This window comes from Pelodiscus sinensis, chromosome 7, assembly GCF_052426305.1.
Source record: "Pelodiscus sinensis isolate ZL-2025 chromosome 7, ASM5242630v1, whole genome shotgun sequence".
Classification (NCBI taxonomy): domain Eukaryota; kingdom Metazoa; phylum Chordata; order Testudines; family Trionychidae; genus Pelodiscus; species Pelodiscus sinensis.
Genome location: NC_143058.1, coordinates 32,836,494 through 32,852,285, shown reverse-complemented (window position 1 = coordinate 32,852,285; position 15,792 = coordinate 32,836,494). Strand labels below are relative to the sequence as shown.

Below are 15,792 nucleotides of genomic sequence, written 5' to 3'. Positions count from 1 at the left end.
CAGAGAACAGACACTCACCTTTATTCTAATTTCAATAAAAGTAGAATTAACTGTTTTCATTCTGTATGATACCATGTGCCGTCAAATCCACTAGAGTCAGAGAGTCAAGGATGCTCAGCACCTTAAGGAATCATGCCTAAAGAAAGACAGCTGCTTGACAAAGCCCTGACTGGGTTGATTTAGTTGGGATTGGTCCTGCCTTGGGCAGGAGGCTGGACTTCATGACCTCCTGAGGTCTCTTCCAGTTCTATGATACAAGAGATGCCAATGAACACTTAAACACTCAAACCATGTATGTGTGGGAATGTACCATTATCCTTTTTAATTGATGTAAATGCCCTGTTCTAGGCCCCAGTCCTGCAAGCTACAGAGTTGACAGACTCCTCAATTTGCACTGCTTATTATCAACATAGAAAGGCAGTAGGTGGCATAATCAAGGAAGTAAATGGCCTTCATTTTATTTATTTATATTAAAAAGTAAATACCCAAAGAGCTTTACAATTTCATATACAAAAACACAGTATGTTGGAAAAAGGTATAAAGGATTTTCTCAAGCCATATATATTATCATATCTACAGTATGGAACAATGTACATATTAACTAATGGCCTACCATTAAGTTCACATAAAATATACACATATAAATTACAACAAAATTACATGCTTCACTGGAGACTTTCCTCTAAAAGCCATGACACGCTGGGGAATACTAAGATGTTTGTGGTGTAATGTGCAAATAATGTCATTTCGCTCAAGAATAATCTTATATCTTTTCGGTAACATGAGATCTGAAGAATTAATCCCCATTCACTTCTTGTTAAGAGAGACAAAAAAAATCATCCTTTGGTTATATGAACATTTTAAAAAAAACCAAATGCATACAATTCTCTAGAATATTAATCATTTCCAATCTGAAATTCACAGCATACAAATAGATAAATCCAGCAAGTCAGAGAGCAAAGCCAATTTAATCTGTGGCTCCCCTGAGGTAAATGTAGTTCACAGTCCTGCCCCCACCCCAACCTCAGCCATAATCCCTGGTTCCTGGAGGTAAAAAAGCACTGAAGTGAGGAAAATTCTGCAGCAGGATATAATGATCCAAAATGACAGGGACAATAATGACAATGAATTTCATGTCTCCCAGTCACGAGCTGGGGATGCTTGACTGGGCTGACTTATACAATTAAATTGTTACAGGTACAGCAGGAGATGCAGTTATCAGCTGCTTGCTTTTGGGAACGCCGCCGCTAGCTAAAGAAGTGCTATGGAATGCACAGTCTCTTTTGTGGTGAACAAACTATTACTCCTGTAGGTATGCTTATATAGTTGTACCCTTTGACAGAGGAAAAACTGGGTTAAAGACACAAGTCATTTAGGGTATTGATTTTTATCCATTTTGAAAGTAAAAACTCTTTGATGGATAAAATACCATCTGATTCAAAGGGCTTTGTGCTAAAACCACTAGACAAACACAGAAGCTACAGATTTCCTTAATTTAAGAAATAAGCATCACCATTGATAATACTATTTGATTCCTTTGTCTTCCCCACTACTACTTGCACCAAATCAGAGAGTATTTAAGAACTCTTAAACGAAAAAAGAACTTAGGGATTGAAACTATAGAAACATCCAAGTCAATACTTATATTTCACTTCCTATATATTCCACAAGAGGCAGACAATCATGCCTTTACAATCCTCCTGACAGCACATAACTGGTTTTCCTTCTGAAGACGCTCAGAAAGTTTTCTTTTAAATAAAATCACTCAAAATATGTTCTGCATGTCCTAGCTGCTTTTAAATACCCATAATAGTTTTCTAGCAGTTTCGATGAGGCTGAACATTAGAAGCTCCTTTCACAGGCTTCCATGTTCAAGTTAAAACTCTTTTAACATGTAGATGTGTAGCACTACAGCACATCTTTATAAAACCTTTCCAGTGACAAACTGTTTTTGTTTTCAAGTGAGAGAAAAATTTGGAACAAACATTTAAGTTCTTATAACTGCCCATGTCCACAATTGAGCAAAGCCCCTATTACATATGCCTATGTTTTCAAAATATTTGAGAAATATGAACTATAAAGCTGTAACATTTCATAATGTAACACACACACTACAAGGAAAAAAGACCTAAGGACCTTTAAAGAAAGAGTGTTTATTCAATTTTTGACAGCTTAATGAATGCTTTACTTCTTTTCATTGATTTTTCTTTTAATAGGAAGAATTTCTCATGGGAATTACAGTAAACAAGGAACACTCCATCCTTAAAGATTTTCTTTTCCACCTTTCTTTAAGCAACATTTTTGTTCCAAAAATTTAGAATTTTAGATAAAATACTTGGGAAAAATATGCTCCAAAATCCTGGAAAATTACAGAGTTGTGGAGCCTTTACTGGGATCTAACTGAACTGCAGATTTTGCAAAGTGAAGTGAAAATGCGAATTTTATTGGGCAATCAGATGTATTTTTCACGAGGCAGAAAACAAAATCAAGAAAATACTGTAATGCAATAATGATGCAAAGGATTCTACAGTTCTACTTTGTCTTTAAAGTATATAAATATAGTCCAATACAAAGCGGTAATTAATACAACTATTCCATTTTAAATTCATGACTTCCTAAAGAACCTAGAAATATATTTGCTTATACACTTAAAAGTTCATTTGTGAAGAGAGACTATGCAGATACCCTAGTAATTCTATAGCACCCAGAGATATGAAATAATGCATCTTTAAAAAGAGAACACTGCCACTTAGGATTAGCCCATATCTTTATACATGTTTACAATTGTAATTTTTTTACTGTTGGATATCTGCTTTACATGTTTGATATTTTTCTAGACCACAACACAATGTGCTACATATAATTCAAATGGAGATTAATTCTTCCATTAAAAATGCTTTAAAATAATTTTCTCTATGATGAGCTCTCAGCTTTGGTTTCTCCATAGTGCCTCTTTTCCAAATTTCCTTGAGCTACATAAATGAAACTGACAGATCACTGCTCAGATAGCAGCCACATTCTTCCCCTCAAATGTTGCCTTTTTGCTATTCAGAAGTATCTGAATACCAACAAATGCTAAATGAAGTCTGACATGTACCCCTAAGAAACAAACTTGTAAGTTGTGGCTTCAAAGGAAACCTTGAATAAATAGGACACATTGTGTACACCCAGGCTAACATCCAACATATGCTATAGTTTCCTGATGCTGAGACAGAGCAAGAATAGCCCCTGGTAAAGTCTGTGATTTGCTATTGCTGGTACATCCAACATTTATTATGTACCATTCATTTTTGTCTGTATAAACAATTTTAAAATGTAATTAAGAGGGTTGGAGCAACTACATTTCAGAAAACTATAAAGAACGATGTATTTGTGATTTGATGTGTTATTTAGATCAATTAGAAAAACAAACAAACAGGAATAGCACTGCTGCTCCCCTTTTGATAAAAACAAAATACCAATACAAAAAATAAATAACTGTAAATGGTTTTATGAAGTCAGAAATAATCTACACAGTGGGTATATTAAACGTATTTTTGGTGGGGCTAGGGTCCACACACCAATTCTAGAGGAGAGACTACTCATTGCATCCAGAAGGCACAACAAAGGGTTTGGATGCAAACAAACAAACCTCTTTTAGAAGGGAGGAGAGAAATGCAAGTATTATGGAACTGCATTTAATTAGTAATATACAACTACTTAAGATGATCCTTTCTATAAAAGCTATTATTTTTGCTAACCTATTTTGAGCTTTAAGTGTTAGTGCCATTATCTAATGTGTGTATTGGTTGTTCTCCTTACCTTTCCTCCAAGACTCAGGCTTGTCTAGGTTAGGAAAGGTGTATTTTCAACAATACATTAGCTAGCATGCTTTCAATCTAGTTCAGAGAGGGTACAATTGAAGTAGTCAAGATGATAAACTGTAAGGCACAGCCTAAGGTTCGCAGTCAGCTAGCTAACAAATGTTAAAATATAACCTGCCTTATCTACATTTGGGCTATGTCTAGATTACATTCCTCTTTCGAAAGAGGAATGAAAATGAAGCAAATTGAAAGTGAAATGAAGCGCAGATTTAAATATCCTGTGCTTCATTTGCATATTCACATCTAAACGCTTTTTGGAAAAAGGGGTTTTTGAAAGTGGAAGTGAAGTCTAGACGCAGTTCTTTCAAAAAAACACAACCCCTTTTTTGAAAGAACCTATACACCTGAAAAAATGAGGGATAGCTCAGTGGTTTGAGCACTGGCCTGCTAAACCCAGGGTTGTAAACTCAATGCTTGAGGGGGCCATTTAGGGATCTGGGGCAAATCTTTCAGGGATGGTACTTGGTCCGATGACCTCTCAAGGTCCCTTCCAGCTCTATGAGATAGGTATCTCTCCATATATTATCATCAGTAGGGCCAGGATTCTGCCTTATTTTTTAAGCTTAAGTCGATATGCTTGCTAGCCTAAAGAAAAGAAAAAAAATTCTTCAAATCCAGACATAACAAAGAAACTTTTCAAAAAACCATTTGCCAACAATACATTTAAGCCAGTAGGCTATTAGATTTTTTCTTTATTTCAATAATTTTCTTTTAAAGGAAAAAATGTAGTTATAACAGTCTTTAGCTCCAACAGAATATTTTGTTTTTAAATATTGGTTGGACTGAGCCATTAAATTAACTCTTTGTAGGTTGGATCATTTGCAAAAGTTTATTACAGGTTGAACCTCTCCAGTCCCACCCCACTGGACCTGACAGGTGATGAAACAGAGAATTACCAAATGTAGAGAGGTCAATATTGTCACAAGTGGGTCTCTATTTTTATTTCACTAAGGCGAATAAATGGAACAGCACTTGCAATACTGCTTAATAAATGTATGACTGTACTTGATACTCGGGATGTAATGGACTACTTGACTAGTCGCTCTCTCTCCCCTCGCCTCTGTAACAGAGGCAGCAAGGGGAGGGAACAGGAGCCAGTGCTGAGGGGAACCAGCTTTTAAGCCATGGTGCAGGAGGTGGGGGAGGCAGAGCCACAGCAGTCCCAGGGAATGAACAGTCCCAGCTCACGCCGCCCCCAGGAGCTAACCCCACTGCTACTCTGCACTTTAAATGTACTAAAAGCCTGGTGGGACTGAACAGTGTTAAAGTACAGAGCCACAGTGGGGTTAGCTCCCAGGGGTGGCATGAACCGGGAGTGAACAGTCCTGGTTTGCGACACCCCCAGGACCGCTGAGACTCTGCACTTTAACTGCAGCTCTTATTACATTTAAAGTGAAGAGAAAGGGTACGTCTACATTACAGAGGGTTTTTTTGGAAAAACAGCTGTTTTTCTGAAAAAACCTCACTTATGTCCACGCTGCAATCGTGTGTGTGTGGTTTTTTTTTTCCAAAAGAACTGTGGAGGTTTTCTGACATTGGTAAACCTCTTTCTACAAGGAAGAAGCCTTTTTCCAAAAGAGCTCTTTCGGAAAAAGGCATGTGTGGACAGGGAAGAGGGAGTTCTTTCGAAGGAAGAGGAAAGAGCAAAAAGCACAGGTGCCCTGGTGGCCATTCCGTCCATAGTAATCACAGCTTACATGCAAGATAGCATCCATTCAGTGTGGATGCTGTTGAAAAAGCAGATTGCTTTTTTGATGCGCATTGGCAGTGTGAACGCTCTCTTTCGGAAGAAGTTTTTTTGGAAGATCTCTTCTGGAAAAGCTTCTTCCGAAAGAAGCCTGCAGTCTAGACATAGCCCCACAGCAGGAGTGCTGCATTTTGCCCCATCCTCGACTAATCGAATAGTCAATGGAAATTCCATAGACTACTTGATTAGTTAATTAACTGATACTTAACATCCCTATGTGATATACCTTATACAAGACCCAGCAAAGAATTACCAGTCTCTTCATAACAGAGTGTTAGTGTCATTACAAAGTTTTATTATATTGGCAAAATGAAATAAGTAATAAAAACCTTGCTCGTGCTTACTGGCATTACCAATACTTCTGCTTGCTGGGCTCCTAAAAGAAAGTTAGGGGTAAATTAGAGCTTAACAGCAGCACAGAACACAGAGTCAGCACAGGACACTGTAAACAAACTTCACGGGACTGTGGGAAACTCGGCCAAACCCATAGTAAGAGGACGTTTCTGGTGGCGCGACTCACACTGCAGATTCAAGGCCTTAGTTAGTTAAGATAATCATTGTCCTGAATTCAATACCACAATGTAACTCACACTAGCAACACCCACAACTTTTATTTTAGCAAAGAATGAATCAAGGGGAAAGCTAATAATTTGTACTGCTTTTAAAAATCCACATGGCTTTTAGTCATTCTGAATTACTATGATGAAAAATAAAATCCAAATAAGCTATGTAAAACAGAAGGACTATATTTTAAGCAGACACACCCATATGAGGGTGCATCTACACTATAGCGTTAGCGTCAAATTAACGCATCTATACACAAAAACTATTTTCAAAATAGCATTTTGCTATTTCGAAATAGCGCATCCACACTGAGTGGACCCTGAACCGAAGTTAAGGCTGGCCAGAACCAGTGCCGGCAGGGGTTCAGGTTAGGACTTAGTGTGTGTGGCTGCTGCCTGAGGTTAACTGAGCTCCGTGCTTAAAGGGACCCTACCCTCACCCTGAACAGACAGTTCTCAGGGTTCCCCACTTGCTTGTCTACCTCAATGAGGGACAGCAAAGTAGTGCTGTCTTGGAGTACCCTGAGTGCCCGCACTCGGGATACCATAGCACTCAGCCACATGGAGCCAGAGCTGCCCCTGGGCATACCAGTGCATCTTGTGGGGTCATTGCCATCAGCCCAGCTGCACTTCCTGAAGGCTGCCATCCGGGGGGGCGGAGGGGTCCACTGGGGGCCTGTCAGGATCCAGGAAGTCCTGCGGGAGAGCATCCACCCCGAGGAGCCCTCAGAGCCCTCAGAGCCACCCCCGTCCTCTCCACTGGGGGCTCGTGCCCCACTCCTCCCTCACAACCTTCCACTTACCCCTCCCTAGCCCCCCTTCCTGATGTCAAATAAAAGACACGTATGTTCAAAAACAGAAACTAGGTTTATTGAACAAGACTGTGGGGGGGGAGAGATGAACCTCTGGGGAGACTGGGAAAAGGAGGTGGGAGAGGGGAAGTGAGAGGATGGGAGAGGGGAGGGGGAAACCTGGGAGGAGGAAGCTAGAAGGGGGAAGCAAGGGGAAAAAGGGGGAGGGGGAGCTCAGGGCCCAGGGTTGGGGGTGTTGACAGACCAACTTGAGTTTCATGCAACCCTGCTCCTGGGTTCGCATGTGGCCTTTGGTGGCCAGGCTGGCAGCTATCCTGCCATAGATGGCCGCATTCCTCCGTCTAATGCGGAGATCATGGGCATTGGGGGCATCCCCCCCCCCAAACCTGAATAAGGTCCACGATCTCCAACCTGGACCAGGAAGGCGCCCACCTTCTCCAGTCCCTGTCAGCTCCTGGGAGCTGGCAGACTGCTCCTGAGGAGCGGTGGAGGGCTGCTGCCAGTGGCTTGTTGGCTCATGCTTTGGGGCCACTGGGTCAGGAGCCCTGGTGGCCACTGCAGGCTCTGGGCTAGCAGGCTTGGAGATGGCACAGGCACTGTGGCCAGGGTCTACCCCATAATGGCTCTGGGGCTGGGGGACAGGAGAATAAATTTTCCTGGTTGTGCCCAGAGTGGCCACCAGGGCTCCCTGGGAAGGGCAGGAGGCTCCCTATTTCAAATTAAGTGTCTACACAGCACTTCATTTGAAATAGCTATTTCGAATTTGGCATTACTCCTCGTAGAATGAGGTTTACCAAATTTGAATTAAGCGCTCCGCTATTTCGAATTAATTTTGAAATAGAGGTTTGCATGTATAGATGCTATTAAAGTTAATTTGAAATAATGGCTGTTATTTCCAATTAACTTTGTGTTGTAGACATACCCTTAGAGACTAGATTGTGCTTTTGCTCAATCTCTTAAGTAGGGGGTGGCTCATAACTGTGCTTCCCTCCTGCTCCAAGCAAGTGCGCCTTTGAAGAATTGTGAATTTCTCATCTTTTCCTCTTGGGGTGAGAAGAGTAACTTGCAATTATCAAAGACTCCACTTCTTATACATACATCAATGCCTGTCCATTTCTAACCTACTCATTCTCCCTGAGCAATGACCCCAGAGACCCTGGTGTCCCTCTGTGCCCACATTTGCCAGAGAAGTTGAGGAGGGAGTTGGCTTATGAGTCCTTGTTCCTCTACACCAGTGGTTCCCAAACTTTTCGGCATCATGCCCCCTTTTTGATTTTTGAGAAACCCTCACACCCTCCCCCTCTGAAGAAAATAGCAGCAAAAGTTGGGATGGGATTGACGGTGTGTGGGGGGCTGGGTAGCCTCCGACTCCCCCCCGGAAGCTCTTTACACGCCCCCAGAGGGGCACACCCCCCAGTTTGGGAAGCCATGCTCTACACAGATTTATCACTGCAAGGGAAAGTCTTACCAAAGGTGAGCTAAATACCCGCAATCATACTGAAACAGAATAAGCATGAGCAGTGAAGGTTGATGGGCGGTCAAAGTTTCCACATACATTGGTTTTTTTTTTTTTTGGTTGTTTGTTTTTTAAGAATTGGTTATTTTAATTCTGGTTACTCGTGCTAAAATGCTATATAATAAGTACTTAATAATAAACTGATACAGCAGAGTACAAAGTGTAGTAAGTTGAGGGTCAGTAACATGGAGTCAGCAGGCCTAAATAGAGGCCTGTAACATGAAAACAACAACAGGCCTGCAATCTAGCGAGCAAGACTTTGGTTCAGTTATACAGGTGCCAAGAAAGAGGCCCTATTGTGTAAGTTAGGTCGAGCATGGAAGGACACAGGGAGGCACTGGGTACAGACCGTAAGCCAATGGGGAGTAGCGGAATATCTTAATAAGAAGTGTCTTGGTACAAAGACTCCCCAAAAACTAATGTACATATTGACCTAGGTTCAGGACCGGGTCGAGATTGACAGCATGAAGGATAGTAAGTAAGCCCCCCTTCCGTAAGGTAAAGGGTGGTAATTATGCAACAGAGGGTGGTAGCCTGGTACGTAAAGAAGTTATGTAAGTTGTTTATACCGGTCTATAAAAGGACACCTCAAAGAGTGCTCTCAGGTAGACCGGGAGGGGGAAAAGGGGAGGCGCATAGGCGCTTGAACAGCAGGTGTCATTGCCTAAACTTACAGAATGCACAGTAGCTTAACTTTGACTAAATGCTGTTAATATATGTTATATGGCAATAGGCCTGCCCAGTGTTGGTACCTTGTCAACGTGGGCCATAGTGCCCAGTGGTATAACATTGTACTGATCTCTGTTACCAACTGGTAGAGCTTCACATTTGACAATAAACCTGCTTGACTGATTTCAAACCTTGCCTGCATCTGTCGTTTTCGGGGCCTCTCAGAGACCTCCTGTGTTGACTCAAGTGCGCGAGGTCTAACACTCTAGATAAAGGGAGTACCGATTGTTATGCATGCAGCCGAAAGTTTATCACCACCGACGGAGTAGAGATCTTGTCAGGAACACGCCAGAACTACCCTGACCAGATGACGCTTACACTGACAGTTCAGACCACTGAAGGTACTGACGTACAGAACACGGAGGTACGACACAAGGTCACTGTACAAATACTGATTTGTAGCTTCCCAGTAAGGCTTGCTATGAATTATAATATGCGGTCATAGAAACATAGAATCATAGGGCTGGAAGAGACCTGAGGAGGTCTTCGAATCCAGCCCCCTGCCCAAAGCAGGACCAATCCCAGGACTAAATCATCTCAGCCAGAGCTTTGTCAAGCCAAGACTTAAAAACCTCTAGAGATGAAGATTCCACCATCTCCCTAGGTAACCCATTCTAGTGCTTCATCACCCTCCTACTGAAATAAGTCTTCCTAATATTCAACCTAGAGCACTGTAACTTGAGACCACTACTCCTTGTTCTGCCATCCACCACTAAAGAGAACAGGCTTTCTTCATCCTCTTTGGAACCTCCCTTCAGTAAGTTGAAGGCTGCTATCAAATCCCCCCCTCCCACTGCTCTTCTGCAGACTAAATAAGCCCAAATCCCTCAGTCTCTCCTCGTAGATCAAGTGCTCCAGCCCCCTAATCATTTTGGTTGCCCTCCACTGGACCCTCTCCAATGCATCCAAATCCTTTCAGGGGGGCCCAGAACTGGACACAATACTCCAAATGTGGCCTCACCAGTGCCGAATAAAGGGGAATAATCTCTTCTCTAGATCTGCTTGCAATGCTCCTCCTAATGTAACCTAATATTCCATTCACCTTCTTGGCTACAAGGGCACACTGTTGACACATATCCAGCTTCTCATGCTCTGTAATCCCAAGGTCCTTTTCTGCCAAACTGCTACTTAGCCAGTCGGCCCCCAGCCTGTAACAGTGTTTGGGATTCTTCCGTCGCAAGTGCAGGACTCCGCACTTGTCCTTGTTGAACCTTTTCAGATTTCTTTTGGCCCAAACACCTAATCTGTCAAGGTCACTCTGGACCCTATCCCTGCCCTCCAATGTATCTACCTCTCCCCCAGCCTAGTGAAGTCCCTTAACTCCAGTGAATTATTGCTCTGAGCACGTACATATGCCCACAACAAATATTGCCTTAATATTATCAAACTGATGGAGATATTCCAAGACAATATAGCTGCCAACAGTCCTTTCATAGAAGACCACCTCTATCTGCTGAATCTTAAAATCAGACAATGAGGAGAAAAAATCATTTTTTTCATTTCCACAATTTCCTATTACTCCTGATTATGAAAATTATTATATATTAATATATACACACATTTATAATAGCTGGCCCCACTCAAGAAGGACAACCTCTAATTATCCTTGCTATTTTGCCACAACATGCCTCTCTATATCCAAAGCATTTCAATTGAGTTAGACAAATATCCCTATTTTTCCTTTCCAAATTTCCCTGTTGATAAGTGTTGACTAGTTTAACTCTCAAAAAGGAAAAGACAAATATTAGGTGATGAACTTTCATTGTGTTAGATGACAATAATCAACTATATATTCAGGTTAAAAATTAACTACAGTTCCACCACTACTGATAAGCAAGTATTTAGCATATTTCTTCTAAGCATAATACCTCCATTCCTACAAGGGATATGTAGTTTCTCCATGACTGATTTGAATACATCTTGCTACCATGAGACTGCCAAGCTGCCCATGAGGCTTAAGAAAATCTTTGCATAAAGCACTCTTACGTCTAACAGAAAAAAAGAATTGTCTCAATTTATATAATCACCCAATAAAATCTACAACAAAAGAACATTAAGGGTCCGATGCAAAAGCAAAGAAATTCATAGATAAAACTGTCCTTTAGCATGGAGACACGACGGGGTGCACCTAGAAAGCAGATAAGTGGACACCCTGCTGTGTCTAGATGTTGAAGTACAATTCGAGCTGTGAATTTCCTGGCTTTTAAGATTGTGCATGACTCACAACAGTTTTTTTAATGCAATTTTTGTTGGGCTTTTTTTTTTTTTAAGTTTGAATATGGTTTGGTTTACATTAAACTTAATGTACATGTAATTATCTCTCATTCTGGACACAGATGTAGCTCAGAATGCCTTGAAAACACATTTAAATAAGTTTAGGGTGTGCGGAGATGTAGCGGTTTCAGCCAAACTCAAGCATCTCACAATTAACAAAAAGGAAGGTAACATTCTGGAATCTAGGTAATTATTAGGTAGTTAATGCCAAAGAAATTATTAATTTCTAGCAGGTATATTAGTTGTACTGTGGAACTTCTTTCCTTACTATTTGGCAAGCCAAAGAAAACTTCTGTTAAGGAGTTCTTTTCTTGGGAGCTCTGCTGTGGCATCTCCAACTCCATGAAGGCCATCTTCAGTGACAGAGGAGATTACCAATGCCGCTATAAACTAATGATATGAAGATCTGGTGGAGCATGAGCTTTCTGATGTATGTGATGATAGACAGAGACACAGGACTCATACTCCATATGAATTGGAGAGATCATGCTCAAAGAAAAAATGCCTTCACAAAGCCTCATTTTAAGTAATGGACAGTTTGGTACATACTGGCTGCCTTCATTTGGAATGAGAATCCTATTTTTCATGTTATGAAAAGCCTTTTCCTCTATAAAATAGATTCATTTCAGACTCACATGTCAGCATTTCTATGGACAGATTCATGTCTCTAGGGAACAAATGCAATCTCTTCTCCAGAAATGTTTAAGCCAGACCCAACTGCTGAGGTTCCAAAGGTGCTATGGGTCTTTGCACTATGTCCTGCATGCTGTACCCATACTCTTTATCATTCATTAAATCAAGTAAGGAGGTTTGGGTCTTTTTTCTTTGAAATTTTTAATACCCTGCAGTTGAAGAGTCCTCAAATTATGTTCATCTATGTGTTCAACAATTCTCTTCTTTAATGTCGTTTATCCAATTTACCAGGTACTGAAGTTACCAGCCTGTAATTGCCAGCTCTTTAGAGCTCTTTTTAAAAGTTTGTGTCACATTGGCTATCCTCCAGTCATTTGGAACAGAAAACGATTTAAAGCATCAGTTACAAACCAGAGTTAGTAGTTAAACAATTTCACATTTCCATTCTTTCAGAACTCTTGGGTGAATATCATCTGGTCCTGGTGACATATTACTGTTTAGTGTTTTTTCCCCTCTATAAATTTATAGCCCCTTGAATATATAGGTTTCCAGTGAAAGCCATCCCAAGTGCCGAACTGCTTATGCTATTTGAAAATATTTGCAATGCAAGCTCTCTCTACAGAGAGAGACAATTTAAATAGCAGAGGAGGGTGCAAGCAATAAGTGACTGATGGGCCAAACCCAACTCAAAAATGAGAATCACAAAAGGGAAGTCAAATGATCAAGACAGGTGTGAATTCTTTTAATATAAATACCATATAGTGAGCCATTTAAGATTATCAATAATATCATCTGTTTCCTTGACATGGACTATTTTGGTAAATGTGTTCAGAGATCCCTTTAATTTTTTATAGGAAACTCTAAAAAGAGAGGGTCTTGACTTGAGGTGTAAGTGTTCAGATATGTTCTCAAGTAAGCACATGATTCAGAAGCCTACTACAATTTTGTATATTATTTGAATAGGAAACATTTGTTTGAGGCTTACTGGGGGTAGGTTGGAACAGAGCACTTCAAATACCATACTTATATAGACTGTTTTACACTGATCGGCTACGTCTACACTGACAGCTTCTTGCGCAAGAACTCTTTTGCAGACGAGTTCTTGTGCAAAAACTTTTCCAGAAGAGAGCGTCTACACTGGCATGTGCTTTTGCGCAAGAGAAGTGCTTTTGCAGAAGAGAATCCATGTCAGTGTAGACGGTCTCTTGTGCAAGAAAGCTCTGATGGTCATTTTAACCATAGACCTTTCTTGAGCAAGAAATTCATGTTGCCTGTCTACACTGGCCTCTTGTGCGAGAACAGTTGCGCAAAAGGGCTTATTCCTGAGCGGGCGCGTCAGAGTTCTGGTGCAAGAAGCCCTGATTTCATACATTAGAACGTCAGTTTACTTGCACAAGAACACGCAGCCAGTGTAGACAGGCAGCAAGTTTTTGCGCAAGAGCAGCTGCTTTTGCACAAGATCGCGCCAGTGTAGACACAGCCATCCAGTACAGAAGGAGGTTCTCTAAATATTACACAGCTATGTATGGCTGGAGAAGTCACAAGAGTTTCCAACAGGAAATCATTAGAACATGAAGATATTGCAACATATTTTGCTGCATCTACTCGCTGGCAGAGCAAAAACAGATTTTTTTTCTCCTACGTTCAGGACAGTATATCAGGAAACTAAACTAAAACTAAACCAAACAAATGTGTGAGCCAGTTAAACTAGTTTAGTCCTACGTGTCCATTTAGACAATGGAAATTAAGTAAGGTGCAAGGTAGACTCCCTCAAAACACATTTTACTATAAAATACTTTATGTACATAGATACATCACATTTGTTACATTCTTTACATTAAACATGATGTCAAGCATAGAGAGATTAAAAAGGGAAACATAGAAAGGAAACATACCATCATAGTAGACAATAGCGCCTACAAGTCTGTCTTTCTGTAGCATTGGAAAGAGTTCCAAGGCTCTTGACTTGCTGAGCACATAGCTGCTTTTCAGACACTGACTTCCAGCTACAAGATCATATAGTTTTATTCCCACCCAGTAGTATGGCAGCTGCCACCATCTGAGGAATAAAAAGATTTCAACTGAGAAAGGGGAAAAAACACCTCATTATATATGGCAACATTAGTTGTAATTAGCGTTAATATTGTTATGAGTTTCTATTCTGCATCCAAGTTTGCCATTTACATAGGGCTTTTTTGTCTTCGAAGTTTTACAAGCATACTTTGAGGAATCCAAACTACATCTCAGGTATTAGCCTGGTTTTCAATATGAGGAAACAAAAGCAAAGAGGCAGAATTACTTGCCCAGGCCCATAGAACTTCATCTTTGAAAACTCAGAGGATGGGTAAGGTCCCAGAAGACTAGACAGGGCAAACATACTACTTATCTTTAAAAGCAAAACAAAGAGGACCAAGGGAATTATAGACCAGTAACTGGAAAGATACTAGAACAAATGAAACAAATCACTTTGTAAGCACCTAGAGGTTAAGAGGGTTACAAAGAATAGCAAGCATGGATTTTTTAAGAACAAATTATGACAAACCAAATTTCCTTCTTTGACAAAATTTATGGCCTAGTGGATAGGAGGAAGCAGGAGATGTGATGTACCTTAATGTTAGCATGTCTTTTGACATAGTCCCATGTGACAGTCTCATAAGCAAACCAGGGAAATGCAGTCGAGATTAAATTACTAGCAGATGGGTACACAACTGACTGAAACACTACATCCAAGCAGTAGTTATCAGTGATTTGCTGGCCAACTGACAGAGTTTATCTAGTGGAATCCTGTAGGGGCCATTTCTGGGTCTATTATTCTGATTATATTACTCTTCAATATTTTCACTAATGACGTGGATAATGGAGTGGAGAGCATACTTCTAAAATGTGCAGATGACACCAAGCTGGGATGGGTTGCATGCACTTTGGAGGACAGAATTAGAATTTCAAATGACCTTCACAAATAGGAGAATTGGTCTGAAATCAACAAGATGAAATTCAATATTAAGATGCAGAAAATACTTCATTTAGAAAGGAAAAAATTAAGTGTACAGCTACAAATTGAGGAGTAACAGGTTTGGTTGTAATATTGAAGAAAAAGATTCCACGGGTACACTGGAGCACAAAACCATGAGTCAATGTGATGAAACTGCAAAAAAGTTGCTAATGTCATTCTGAGGTATATTAACTAAACTGTTCTGCTCTACTCAGCCATGATAAGGCCTCAGTTAGGGTATGTCTACACTACCCCCCTAGTTCGAACTAGGGGGGTAATGTATGCATACCGAACTGGCTAATGAAGCCCGGGATTTGAATTTCCCGGGCTTCATTAGCATAAAGCCGGCGCCGCCATTTTTAAAAGCCGGCTAGTGCGAACCCCGTGCCGCGCGGCTACACGCGGCACGGGCTAGATAGTTCGGACTAGCAAGCCATTCCGAACTATCTGTACGCCTCGTGGAACGAGGTGTACAGATAGTTCGGACTAACAAGCCATTCCGAACTATCTAGCCCGTGCCGCGTGTAGCCGTGCGGCACGGGGTTCGCACTAGCCGGCTTTTAAAAATGGCGGCGCCGGCTTTATGCTAATGAAACCCGGGAAATTCAAATCCCGGGCTTCATTAGCCAGTTCGGTATGCATACATTACCCCCCTAGTTCGAA

At 41.0% G+C, this 15,792-nt stretch overlaps 1 protein-coding gene across 4 annotated transcripts in view; it reads right to left on the bottom strand.

Moving 5' to 3' along the window:
• Positions 1-15,792, bottom strand: part of GPD2 (glycerol-3-phosphate dehydrogenase 2) — a 135,398-nt gene that overhangs the window by 55,129 nt on the left and 64,477 nt on the right. For all 4 annotated transcript variants that reach the window (XM_075933429.2, XM_075933427.2, XM_006125658.5 and 1 more), the window contains one exon: positions 14,033-14,196. In XM_075933429.2, coding sequence (XP_075789544.2) covers positions 14,033-14,196 — 164 coding nt within the window. The remainder of the gene's footprint in view (positions 1-14,032; positions 14,197-15,792) is intronic.